The 14,944-nt window shown below is 28.7% G+C and overlaps 1 protein-coding gene across 1 annotated transcript; it reads left to right on the top strand.

Moving 5' to 3' along the window:
* The first annotated feature begins 4,698 nt into the window (after positions 1-4,698).
* On the top strand, positions 4,699-5,469 carry LOC136086995 (uncharacterized). The gene has a single exon (XM_065809497.1). The coding sequence runs from the start codon at positions 4,699-4,701 to the stop codon at positions 5,467-5,469; it is 771 nt and encodes a 256-aa protein (XP_065665569.1).
* The last annotated feature ends 9,475 nt before the right edge of the window (positions 5,470-14,944 follow it).

Below are 14,944 nucleotides of genomic sequence, written 5' to 3'. Positions count from 1 at the left end.
AAGCTTTTATAAAAAAACGGCTTATCAATAATAATAAGTTAAATTCTTTCAGAGAACAATTATCGCTTGTAGATTGGGGTTATATTAACTTTAATGATAATATCAACATAATCTACGACAATTTTTTTAAAACTTTTCACCAAGCGTACGATTCCAATTTTCCTTTAATTGAAATAGTTTTAAGCTATAAAGAAATGTCATCTCCTTGGATTACTAAAGGTCTCAAAAAATCGTCAAAAATTAAGCAGAAGCTTTACATAAAATACCTAAAATCGAAATCTGAAAAACATAAACAAAATTATAAAACTTATACAAACTTATTTGAAAGCTTCGCAAAAATGCAAAAAAAAGCTACTATTCAAACTTGCTTAATAAAAATAAGCACTACTCAAAACGCGTCTGGCAAATCATGAAGAAGGTGTCTGGAAAATTTAAACCAAATAAAAATTTACTCCCAAATTTTATACAAATTGATAACAAATTAATAAATGACTCAAGTGATATTGCATTTGAATTTAATAAGCTTTTCACCACTATCGGTACAAAATTAAGCGATAGTATTTCATTTATTAAAGATAAGTCTGTTGATGAGTTCAAAACATCAATAAGCTCTTATCTAAATTTTACTGAATTAACTTTTAATGAATTTGAGGTTGCTTTTAAGTCATTAAAACGTAATAAAGCTATTGGGTATGATGATATTAACACAAATATTGTGATTGATTCCTACGATGTTATAAAAGATATTCTTTATAAAATCTTCAGAGCATCCATTGCACAAGGGTCTTTTCCAGATAAACTAAAAATAGCAAAAGTAACTCCAATCTTTAAGACAGGGGATCGTACAAATATAACAAATTATCGCCCTATTTCAGTTCTTCCAGTTTTTTTAAAAATTTTAGAAAGAATAATGTACAACCGAATCTACTCTTATCTTGTTTAAAATAAAATTCTACACGAAAACCAATTTGGTTTCAAAAAAAACAATTCAACCGAGCATGCCATTCTTCAATTAACGCCCAATATAACTGACTCTTTTAAAGACTCTTGTTTTACACTAGGAGTGTTTATTGATTTGTCTAAGGCGTTTGATACTGTCAATCATCAAATCCTGTTAAAAAAACTAATATCATATGGTATTAAAGATAAAACCCTGTTATGGTTTGAAAGTTATCTTACTTACCGTAAACAGTTTGTTTACAATAAAGATTCTATATCTCATTTATTAATGAATATAACATGTGGTGTTCCACAAGGATCCATACTTGGTCCACTTATTTTTTTAATATACATAAATGATCTTCATAAATCATCAAACTTAACAACAATAAATTTTGCAGATGACACTAACTTGTTTTTGTCTCATAAAGATATTAATATGCTTTTTACTAATATGACAAATGAATTAAAAAAAGTACCTGTTTGATTTAAACAAAATAGATTGTCTCTAAATAGAGAAAAAACTAAACGGACACTTTTTTATGCACCTTCAAAAAAACAGAAACTGCCTCATATCATGCCAGACCTTTTAATTGATAATATAATAACAAAAAGAGAAAAAGTTACTAAGTTTCTTGGAGTATTTATTGATGAGAATCTATCTTGGAGAAATCATATTGATAATACCTCCAATAAAATTGCTAAATGCATCGGAATTCTCTATAAAGCAAGAAATATATTATGTAAACACCAGTTAACACAATTATATTATTCATTTATACATTGTCATATAAACTACGCGAATATTATCTGGGGAAGCACTCATCGAACAAAACTAAAATCTCTTTACCTTCATCAGAAACACGCAGCTCGCGCAATAAATTTTAAAAATCGGTTTTTTCATACGAAACAACTTTTTAAAGAAATGAATATTTTAAATGTATATCAACAAAATGTCTTTAACATTTTATGTTTCATGTTTAAATGTAGAGAAAATTTGTTGCCAACCGTATTACAAAGTCTTTACTGTATGAAACCTAAAAACAAATATAATCTTCGAATTAATAACAATCTTATTGCCCCTTTTTGCCATAAAAGCAAAGACCAGTTTTTTGTTTCTTATCGAGGTCCATATTTCTGGAACGAAATAGTATTACCAAATTTTGATTTTTCTACCCAACTGACTTTTGCTTCATTCAAACAAAAACTTAAAAAAATTATATTTTTAATTGAAAATATTTTGATTTATTTTTAATGTTTTTTTGTTTTGTTTGTTTTTTTGTTTGTTTGTTCGTTGTTGTTTTATTTTGTATATTTTATTTATTTTTTAATCTTGGCTTTTTAAAATTTTATCTTGGTTTTTACATGTTTTTGCATAAAGTTGTATTATTATTTCACAAAAGACATTGTATTTTTTATCAAAAATTAACCATATATTGTAAAGGGCTTCATGACAAGATCCACATGATCTTCAAGAAGTCCTGTCGTTACTAATGTAAAAGTTGTAAAATATAATTGGTTAATGTAATATTTTTAAATGGCAAAATATTAAAGAAAAGAAAAAAAAAAAGAAAAAAGAGTAATGTACAAAGCTAGAATTGCTTTAAATAAACACAGTTTAACACAATTATATTTCTCTTTAATTCATTGTCATATAAATTATAAAAATATTGCATTGGGTAATACCAATAAATCTAAACTGCTACTTCTTTATCATCAGCAGAAACATGTTGCTCGTCTTATTAATTATAAAGAGCGATTTGCTCATGCTAAGCCATTATTATTTCAAATGGAAATTCCTAATATTTATCAGCTGAATAGTTTTAATACACTTTGTTTTACGTACAAGTGTAAAACCAACGCATCTCCTGTTTCTTTTCATAGTCTATATACCACAAATAGTAAAAATAAATATAACTTACGAAAAGATAATCTAATTCGGCAACCTTTTTTTCTAACTAATTTTGGATAGTCACGTAATTCATTTCGAAAAGCTTTTCTTTAGAACAAAATAATTATGAAATATTTTGATTTATCCCATGAATAGAATTATCTTTCATTCAAGAAAAAACTTAAAAAAAAATTTTTTATATTTTGAAGACATATTTATATATTTTTTCTTCTGAAAATGAATATGAAGCTTATTACATAAAGTGATATATAATAGTATATCTGATATTTATAAAAACAGTACTTTTTAAAATATTTTTGTATATTTATAAAGTATCAAGATTTTTTTTATACCAATTTTTCTTTATATATTCCTACAAACTTTATGTTCTCGCTAGTTATTACTACGACAATGTTTTGTTAATTTTATCTTATATTTCATGTTAATTTAATGTACACTGTAAAAAAACTCCGTAGTATTTATCGTTGTTTTTTTCCGGAAAAAATCCGTTTTTAATAAATAACGGTTTTTTGCCTTTACTTTTTAGACTTTTCAAATAATCAAATTATTTTATATAATTTTGTCCATATTTATGATAACGAGAAGTTCCGGAACTTTGAATTACGGACTTTAAACGTATATTTTAGTATACTTTAGCCTCTAATTTACATTGCCAGAGCCTTAGGGGTGGCGAACGAGGCTACAGCCATGGGCGGCAAATTAGCAAGGCGGCAAATTTCAAAATTTAATAAACATTTTTTAATATATGAAATGTTTTAAAGACGCCTCAAAACCAAAATAATTTTAATTTGCGTTTCAAAATCTTTGGATACGCCTCATAATTTTTTTCGCACCTTCATGCAAATTAAAATAATTTCCAATGTGAAATTAAAACATTAATTAAAAAAAAATTAAATAATTAAAACAAAATCTGAAAGGCAGTGGAATATATATTAACGAAGATTTCGCTAAAGAAACTATGGAAGAGAGAAAGAAACTATGGAAAATGGAAGAGAGAAAGAAACTATGGGAAGAAGTGAAAAAACTGCGCAATCGAGGTAAATACGTAACGACTAAATATAACTAAATTAATTGTCACGAATTTAAAAAAAAACTTAATTTTTTTTTTAAACGTAAGAATTAATTACTCTACAAATGGCTAAACAAACAATAGATTTTGGAACGTAACACTTTAATGTTTTCAAAACTACAAATAATGTTTTACTTAAGAGTCATTTTTTGTAAGAATCAGGCAGTCAATGGAAGTGACCTCCTCCAAATTGCTTGAATTTTTTATATATTGATCAGAATATAGAAAAAACCTGTTGGGGAAAAAAAAAATTTTCAAAAATGTTTCGTTCACTCGGAATCTGGGCTTAAATTTTTGAGATTTTTTTAAACATTTTTAGAAATTTAGTTTTTGCCACCTTTGAACCCATTTTTTTGGCAAGGCAAAAAGTTGCACATAGCTTTTGTAGTTAATATCAGACGTAACCCAAAAGCTCTCTCCAAAAAATATAAAAAAGTTGCGTGACACTGTGCGGTTGGCTAATTATCATAGTTCAAAAGTACAAAACCAATCACTTTTGTCAACTTTTAATCGGAGTTAATTCTAGCGGCGAAGTGTTGCACACAATTTTTCTTTTAGGATTTGAAATTATCTAAGGTATTGAGTCTAAAAATGCAAAGAAAGTTATGTGATACCTAAGGCCTATTAATATATTAAGGCTTGAAATTGGAAAAAAATGTTTTAGTATAATATAAAATATTTAGTATTTTTTGCGTGGCGAACATCGTGGTGAACAGACGCGTTTTCTTACAGTTAAATATTTTTTGGAATTTTTTTAATTCGTTAAATAAAAATTGATATGTCTAAATCAGAAGAGTTAGTTTCGATTGCTATGATGAGAGAGCTACTAAATATTCAAAAAGAAACAATTTTGTCTTTTTTTCATGAAGCATTATCGAACATAAATGAGAGGTTTGATAACTTTCAATCTAGTTTTAAAGAAGTTCGGCGAGAACTCGACGAAATGAAATCTGGATTAAATTTTGTTGGCGATGTATTCAACGATAAAGCTAGAGCAGTTGAGGAAAAAATTAATAAAGTTCACGATGATTTATCAAATGTACGAAAAATGCAGGGTAAAATATCTTCTGACAATATTGAGTTAAAATTAAAAAGCGTTGATATTGAAGACCGTAACAGAAGAAACAATTTAAGAATTGACGGGGTCGTTGAAAATAGCGAAGAAAAGAATTGGGAAATCACAAAGAAAAAGGTAAAGCAACTATTTAAAGATAACCTTGGTATTGAAAAAGATATTATAATTGATCGGGCTCATCGAGTGGGAGTAGCTAATGATAAACGAGAACGAACTATTGTCTTGAAGCTCCGGGATTACGAGGACAAAAAAACAATTTTGGAAAGAGCAACAAAATTAAAAGGAACTAATATCTTTCTAAATGAAGATTTTAGTTTTACCACGCGAAAAATTCGAAAAGAACTTTTTGATCAGGCGAAGATACATCGTCAAAATGGCTATTTTGCAAAAGTTGTTTACAACAAACTAATTGTTCACGAATTTCGAGAAAACACCCGCAACACAGATGTTATTCCGACATGCGTAAACGAGTAAGCGTTTTGAGTATTTTAGTTTTTAATTATATTAAATATTTTTAAATTATACATTTTTAAAAAATGGCAGCGCTTTTTCCACAGAAATTAGATTTTCACAATTTAAATTTAGACTTTTTTGAGGACAACTTTATAAATAACCTATCAGAAGAAAATATAAATACTTTTCAAGAAACTTAAATGAACTTAATTAACACACCGTATATTGATCCTTTTGAATTTAAAGTAATAGCAGATGATGGCTCATTTTCTGTATTACACATAAACATTAGAAGCATGCAGCAAAATTTTGATAAACTTAAAGAATTTTTAAATACTTTAAACTACACGTTCGACATCATATCTATTTCAGAGACTTGGCATGATACAGAAAGTTCTCTTGAATTAAATTCTAATTATATATTACCATTTTATAAACTAATAAGTCAATCAAGAGGAAATGGGAAAAAAGGAGGAGGATTAGGAATTTATGTCTTAGAAAAGTATGCTTTCAAGATAAAAAATATACTATGCTTTTCAAATGATAACTATGAAAGCCTTTTCATTGAAATTATTAATAAAAAATACCGAAACATTTTAGTTGGATGTGTTTATCGTCCACTGAGTGGAAAAATAAAAAATTTCGAAACTTTTATCAAAAATACGATTATGAAAATAAATAAAGAAAATAAGACTTTATATATAACTGGTGACATAAATCTTGATGCTCTTTCTAACACAAAATTTCCAAAAATAAAATCTTTTTTTGATATGCTTTTTAAATTTAATGTCTTGTCAACTATTAATAAACCAACGCGAGTAACAAAAACCTCTGCAACAGCAATAGACAATATTTTTATCAATAATTATTTAGAAACGACATTTGAAACCGGTATATTTTTAACAGATATTAGCGATCATTTCCCGATATTCATAAAAATAAAAAACTTTAAATCTATGTCTGATTGTCATTCAAAAATTATACATTTAATAAAACGAAATTTAAAATTGAGTAACACTAATAAATTAACAAGTAGACTAAAACAAGAAACATGGAACAACGTATATAAATGTAAAGATACTAATGAAGCTTACAATGCCTTTTTAAGTACATTTTTGGAGTACTTTAATGAAACCTGTCCAAAAGAGATAATAACAACTAAGTCAAAAGCAATTGCTAATCCGTGGATGGATAAATCGTTATTAAAGTGCTCAAAAAAAAAAAAAAACTCTACAATAAATTTTTGAAAAATAGAAACAATGATAATGAAAAAAATTACAAAAATTATAAATTTTTTTATCAAGATCTCATTAAAAATGCAAAAAAAAAATATTACAGTAATCAAATTAACAAATGCAAATTTGATAGCAAAAAAACATGGTCCATCATTAATCTCATAATGGGAAGAGAAAAACTAAATTCACCTTCTCTTCCTAAACGAATTGTTATTGAAAATAACGATATATTTTGTCAAAAACTAATTTCAGAAGAATTCAATAAATATTTTACAAATATTGGTCCTAATCTTGTAAATAAAATTGTACCAACATCTGTATCATTTAAAACCTATCTTAAAACCACGAATAACGTTACCATGCTTGATTATGAATTAGGCTATGAAGAATTAGAGGCAGCCTTTGCCTCCTTAAAAAAAAAAAAGGCTCCAGGATTTGATGAGATATCTAGTGATATAGTTATTGCAAACAAACACAGTCTTAATAGACCCCTGATTCATATACTTAAGCTCTCATTAAATTCTGGGATATTTCCGGATGTACTTAAATTGGCAAAAGTAATTCCATTATACAAATGTAATGATCATTCTGACATTTCAAACTACAGGCCTATATCAATACTTTCTGTATTTTCAAAACTCTTCGAACGTGTAGTTTATAATAGAATCTATGATTACTTCATTAAAAACAATTTTTTTTACCCAAATCAGTTTGGCTTTCAAAAAAATCTCTCTACAGAACATGCAATCATTGAAATAGTAAATCAAATAACTAATGGTTTTGAAAATAATAAATTTACTTTAGGAGTGTTTCTTGATTTATCAAAAGCATTCGATACAGTGGACCATTGCATTCTATTAGATAAATTAAGGCATTACGGAATAATAAATAAAACTTATTATTGGATTAAAAGCTATCTTACAAACAGAAAACAATATGTAAATAATGTCCAATCTGGAGTATTAAATGTCATATGTGGAGTCCCGCAAGGATCGATTCTTGGTCCACTTCTTTTTCTAATATATATAAATGACTTTTGTAATGCATCTTTAAAAATGAACTCGGTCATGTTTGCAGATGACACAAACTTATTTCTCACCAACAATGATATCAAGAAACTATATGCAGACATGAATATTGAATTGTGTAAAGTAAACAACTGGTTTAAGGCAAACAAACTCTCACTTAACGCTGAGAAAACAAAGTATATACTATTTCACAAAAAAACACAAGAAGAAAACCTTCCTCTCAAGTTGCCTAACCTATCTCTAAATGATAAACTAGTAAATAAGCAATCCAATATAAGATTCTTAGGAACCATTGTTGATGAAAAATTATCCTGGCTTCCACATATAATATATATCCAGTCAAAAATCACCAAAATAATAGGTTTGATGTATCGAGTTCGCTCCTACGTCAATAAAAATAGTCTTAAATTAATCTACTTTGGGCTAATTCATAGCCTCATCAGCTATGCAAACATTTCATGGGCAAGTACTCAAGCGGCAAAGATTAAAAAAATTTATAGTCTTCAAAAACATGCCTGCAGAATCATTTACTCAAAAAATAGGCGTGAACACGCTAAGCCTTTAATGAAAGATATGAAAATGATGAATGTGTTTGAAATAAATATCTACCAGCATTTAATTTTCATGTATCGTTATAATCACAATATCTCTCCTATAAGCTTTAATAACAAGTTTAAAATAAATAAAAATGATAGCTATAATCTTAGAGCGAATATGTCCAACACATATAAACTGCCTCGGATAATAAACAAATATTCAGAGTACAGCATTCTATATCGAGGTCCAAAAGTATGGAATACTTTTCAAAAAGGATTCAAAGGTACGGTAAATTCGTTAAGTTCATTCAAGTTTTTAACAAAAAAAGAAATTTTTAAAATATAAGAAACGTTTTTGGTTAATGATACTTTGAATAATTTCTCATAAATCTGTTTTTGTTTTATTTCTACTTTTGTTGGTTGCTTATCAATTTTATTAGCGAATTACGCGTTTTATTACGATATTTTATTGAAATTTTATTACGCATATTGTAACATATTACGATATTTTTTTGAAATCTTGTTATAGGGGCTCTATGAAAAGATTGTGATAACGTACTGTCATCCTCATCATCTTTGAGCCCCTATCTGTTTTGCTTATTTTTATTATTGAAATTTTATATTACGAAGTTGTAAAATCTTATATTATATTAAAACAGAGAAAGAAAAAAAAAAAAAAAAAAAAAAAAAAAAAAAGTATACTTACAAAATGAACCATTACGGCAGAGGCGCTTAGTTTTGTAAAAATGTAAACATATCCAACTGTCAATACAAAAAGGTCCTAACATAATAATAAAAAAAATTCGTGTGATCTTTAGATATTAATTTAAAAATAAAGGTACAAATTGTTAAAAATGATTAAGTACGAAGAGATATTTTTTTGGACACACAAATGAGGTTTTCGCTCACAATAAAATTTCTATCATCCAAAATTAGCATTTAGCATTACACAAAACATTGCACGTAATGTTAAGAAAAAATTTAAGCGTTTCTGACTATGATATAGAAATCATAACAATTGAAATAAATAATAATAAAAAACAATACATGATCAGAAGTGAATTATTTAAATTTACGTCATAACCAAATAACTTGTGGTGATCGAATGGAAGAAGAATCGCTGATATCACGATTGTGGAGAAACAAGTTAGTGGGTGGTTGTTTACTTTACCATAAAAATGTCTTAACTTTATTTTAACGATCTTTAAAATTTGCATAAATAGAGTAGATATTTTATCATTGCTATTGAGAAATAGGTACTGCATAAATAGAACTTGTTTTTAGTTGAGTATGAAACAAAACAAATATTTTTATGAAAACTGTTGTTGCTTTTCAAAAGGAAATTGTGGATCATTCAAAAAACATAAAATTATAAACAAAATGTTCTACATTCATCAGCTGGGAGATGTTGATGTTAAGAAACACCTCATCAACTTAAAGGTAATTATGTATTTTAAATTTACGCAGACTGTAATATAATTTTTATAATTACATACTTTATAACTTCTCTGCAATAAGATTTTGAGACAAAGTTCTTTAAACAAAAAAAAATAGCTCTTTTAATTAATTCCTCACTCTTTTAATAAATAATCACTAAATTAATCACACTCTTGCAATATTGTATTTTAATAATAACAACAATGTATTTCAAACTTGTAAACATTTTTCGTGAAGAGTCAGATTATAAACAATGCTTTAAATGACACACTTAATAATTGTTTAAAATATTGTTTTTAGGTCATGCGATTAAACGATAATAATATTTGGGAAGAAAATGGACTTATTGCAAATAGACTTAAAAGAAATCTTGAAAAGGATGAACAAATATGTGCTTTTCACCGGTACACGTTTGGTATTGCATGGAGTCCTCCAAAAACATGCTGTCATCCTCACCTTCCAAATATAAATGGAAAAAAATCTCCCGCTTTAAGGGCGTCACCAATACATGTCGTCATATCAATGTCAAAGCGATACAATGAAGTATTTTCAGTTGGTGCAATGCTGTGTTTTACCCATTTAAAGCAAGAAACTGCTTTATCTAGAGTCAACGAAAACACCAATTTATGTACAGAAACACAAACACAACAAGAACAAACATATATGACACCTGCTACTCCAGATGAAGAATTTGATCCCGGTGAAATTAATGTTTCACAGGAGATTTTGGACGAATCTCTAAGAAGCCGTGAGAGTGTAACTGAGGTTCTTAATGCAAGTCCAATAAAATTTAGATTAAAAAGGAAGTTCGAATATCTGGAAGATACTGCTTAAGATAAGTTAAAACGCAAGTATGTTCGCCTAGAAAACTTATTAAAGAAAAAATTTGCGGAAGCTGTTGCTCCTGGACAAGAGGAAATACTTATAGATTTTCTTAACAGTTAAAATGTTGATGAAATAAATAGCCCTCTCCCAATTGAAATAATTCGTGCTCAGAAAGTATATAAGCAAAGTGATTCCATGGGAAAGTTAGTTATCCTCTCATTATTAGACCATACCAAGTATACCAAAAAGTTTATAATGAACACATTTGAGTGTACCAAACATCGTATAGAAACAGCAAGAAAATGGCATGCATCTCATAAAGGGTTGGCATTTCCAGAGAAGAAAGTATTCGTCCGATCTAGTCTTGATCAAACAAAGTGTGAACATTTCTTAGACTTTATATTTACAAGCGGTATTTTGCATGATGTTGCTTATGGAATAACCAAATTAAAATACGACAGCGGTGAAGAACAAAAGATAGTGCATGCAATACTGACGACAAAATATAGCCACGCTATCATGTTCTATCGAAAAAGTTGTAGTGAAAACAATTATATACCATTATCTGATTCAAGTTTGTGGAAAGTATTGCATGCAATAAAACCTTCAAGTCGAAAAAGCTTAGCTGGATTAGATGATGTTACTGCTTCAGGCATGAATGGTTTTCAAACATTACAAAAATTGGCACAAAGATTTAGTTCTAAATCTCTCGAAGCTGCCCTTGAAAAAGGAAAAAGGTATTTGAAAACAAGTTATCAAACCAATTGTAGTGTCAATGACTCAAACATTTCTTCTCATAGCTCAAAACATGCCTTATCAGATCCATCTGAAAAAAATCTTCAATCCAACACAGAGATATCAGAAGTGGTATGTGCCGATTGCTATGATTTGTGCAAAGCTATCGAGATGATCAAAGAACTAACAATTCAAAATTCTGACGATGCTGATTCTATTTATGATTTGGAAATTGCTGTAAAGGATGTATTCAACTACATAAAACACCTGATGAGAGATTCTCAACAGAAAAAGGCAAAAATCGAAGCTTTTAAGCAATTAAACGATGAAACTGCTTTCTGGCTTCAAGATTTTTGTCAAAAAATTCTTCCGGTTCGATACAGAGAGGGCCAAAGAGAGTATTTTGGCAAGAAAGGAATGAGTTTACATGTGGATATATTCTTCATAAAAATAGCAGGAAAGTTATTCAAACGTGTTTAATTTACTTCAATGTATAGGTGTGATCAGGGAATAGGTGATGTTGTTTCGTTAGCCACTGCAGTTTTAGACCAATTCAGAATTGATCAACCGCATATCAAGAAAATGTTTACCAAATCTGATAATGCCGGCTGCTATCAGGGAAATCTTTCAGCTGAAGCAATCTACATTGTATGCAAAGAGAGAGATATAAAGTTGCTGAGATATGATTATAATGAACCCTGTTGTGGAAAAGATCAATGTGACAGGGAGAGTGCAGTTGTAAAGACAATTTTAAGGAGTTACGTTGACTCTGGTAATAATCTTTTGACTGCTGAAGATATACACAAGGCTATGCATTATAGTTTTGGCGCTAAAGATGCAAAAGTAGCAATTGCTCAAATTAGCAATGATAAAACTGTAGTTACTGGACCAAAGATTAAGAACATTAGCAACTATCACTCATTTGAGTTTGGTGAGAAAAGTATGAAGATGTGGCGTTATTTCAATATCGGTAAGGGAATTGAACAAGAGTATGGAAATCTTAAAATTCAACCCTCGATTAAGTTGTTGTTGCCATATAGCAAAACAGATAATTCAATTAAGCGTAACAAGTCACTTAAGGAAAAATAGAAAAGAAGTGACAGGCAATTATATTCATTAAGATTTTGCACTGAAATGAATTGTACTTTATCATTTGAAAGCGATGCTGAGTTAGAAGAACACATGCTATCCGGTCTTCATACAGTTCCGAAATCATTAACATCATTGGATAAAGTTCGCAACTCGTTTGTTCATAAGATGAAAATTACTTCACAACTAAATATGCCAATTTCTTCATCCTCTAACAGTGCTTCCGTAAAAGACAAACCACATTGCATGAACATTTTTCTATTGCAAGGTTGGGCATTACCAGTTCGAAGTTCTTTTAGATTTTCAAATCAGCAGAAAGAACTGTTGTATAAATACTTTATTCGTCGAGAAGAATCAGGTAATAAAATGAGCCCTGAGCAGGTTCACATGCAGCTGAGGAGAGAACTTCCGCCTGATCAATATGTAACTAGCCAACAGATAAGATCTTTATTTTCAAGGTAGGCATTGTTGCTATCAAAACTTTTGCAAATTAGATTATGTTTCTGACTGTTAAATAGTTCTTTTACAAATATGAAATTAAAATTTAGGTGAAAGTTATAATTTTGTGTGTTTGTTTACATATGTTTAAAAATATGTACAATTGATATTGTTATAGATTTAGTAACCTGAAAAGAAAAGGTAAGCTGGTAGAACCGACAACAGAAAATAATGAAAATAGTCAGGTTAACGATAACAAAGAAGTTTATGGCGAAAATGATGACTTTAATCTGGCAGGAGACAATGAAGATGATAATAAATATGAGGAAGACATCGCCAATCTTGCAAAAGAAATTTGTCTTGTATGGAAAGTGAATGATTGGGTTGCTGTTGCATATGAAAAACAATAAAATATTGGATATATTGTGGAGGTAATATTATTTAAAGTATATATTAGTTTCAAGTTTTTATTTTGTTTTACAAAACAGTGCTCTAAAATAAAAGGAATATAAATAAAATGTAAAAATAATTTCAGAATGACATTATATAAGACTTTACAAGTTTTATTGAATGTAAGCAAAATTAAACAAATCATAAACTCTTTATTATATTATTTTAAATGTTGCGCTAATACTTTTAGGTATCTATAACTGGGATCAGAGTTAATTGTATGATTAACGGGCAAGAGAAGAATACTTTTCGCTGGCCAGTTACTACCGAGGAGATAAATAACCAAACTGATAAAATTATCTGTTTAGTAAATGCTCCTTTTCTAATCAGTGGTTGTGGCGATTATTCATTATCCGAAGAAGACTATAATACAGTCATATCATTATTCTTAGAGAAACTTACTGCAGCAGAGTAGAAATTATGTGTGATGTGGTGGATAATGTGTGTAAATGACTCTATTAATAAATGAAAAACTAACTTTTAAATGGAAAAACATTTAAATGTTTGATTTATGTTTTATTTAATTAGCAATATAGTTATCTTGATGTTAGATTTTTGTTCAGTTTTTAATTCATGTTATATCATGCGTGTGACAAAATCACACGAATTTTTTTTATTATTATGTTAGGACCTTTTTGTATTGACAGTTGGATATGTTTACATTTTTACAAAACTAAGCGCCTCTGCCGTAATGGTTCATTTTGTAAGTATACTAAAACATTTTTTTCCAATTTCAAGCCTTAATATATTAATAGGCCTTAGGTATCACATAACTTTCTTTGCATTTTTAGACTCAATACCTTTGATAATTTCAAATCCTAAAAGAAAAATTGTGTGCAACACTTCGCCGCTAGAATTAACTCCGATTAAAAGTTGACAAAAGTGATTGGTTTTGTACTTTTGAACTATGATAATTAGCCAACCGCACAGTGTCACGCAACTTTTTTATATTTTTTGGAGAGAGCTTTTGGGTTACGTCTGATATTAACTACAAAAGCTATGTGCAACTTTTTGCCTTGCCAAAAAAATGGGTTCAAAGGTGGCAAAAACTAAATTTCTAAAAATGTTTAAAAAAATCTCAAAAATTTAAGCCCAGATTCCGAGTGAACGAAACATTTTTGAAAATTTTTTTTTTCCCCAACAGGTTTTTTCTATATTCTGATCAATATATAAAAAATTCAAGCAATTTGGAGGAGGTCACTTCCACAGTTTCAGGAATTTGCCTGATTCTTAGAAAAAACGGCTCTTAAGAACTGTTTCGCAAGTTGCGGTGCGAAAGGGTTTTGTTTCGATAGAAATTTGGTTTTTTGTTATTATTTTAAAAAATAAAACCTCAAAATCTCCATATGTTGCAATTCTGAAAATAACTTTTAATTATAAACATTATGGTATATAAAAATTTTATTTTTTACAATTATATCCGTTTGACCAACAAAATTTTTTTATTGACTTATTGACAAAACGTCGCATCGTGGGACTAAATTCTGATTTTGTTGCCAAAAGTCAAATTTTTGAGTTTTATATTTTCGTCTGTTTACGTTCAGATCTTGTTTACAGATAGTCCTAGAACAAAATTCCGGACAGGGCAGGTATATACCTGCTCTAGGGTGGCCTGGACTACAATTGACATTTAGCCTCCGTTCGGTACGCACTAAACAAGTGGACACGTCGAAAAAATCTTGCCTGTTTTAAAGTGCTGTTAAACTATAGGAACTATTTCAAT

The sequence above is a fragment of the Hydra vulgaris genome, chromosome 11, assembly GCF_038396675.1.
Source record: "Hydra vulgaris chromosome 11, alternate assembly HydraT2T_AEP".
Taxonomy (NCBI): Eukaryota; Metazoa; Cnidaria; class Hydrozoa; order Anthoathecata; family Hydridae; genus Hydra; species Hydra vulgaris.
The sequence above is the reverse complement of the archived record's forward strand: the minus strand, read 5'-3'. Positions and strand labels throughout refer to the sequence as shown.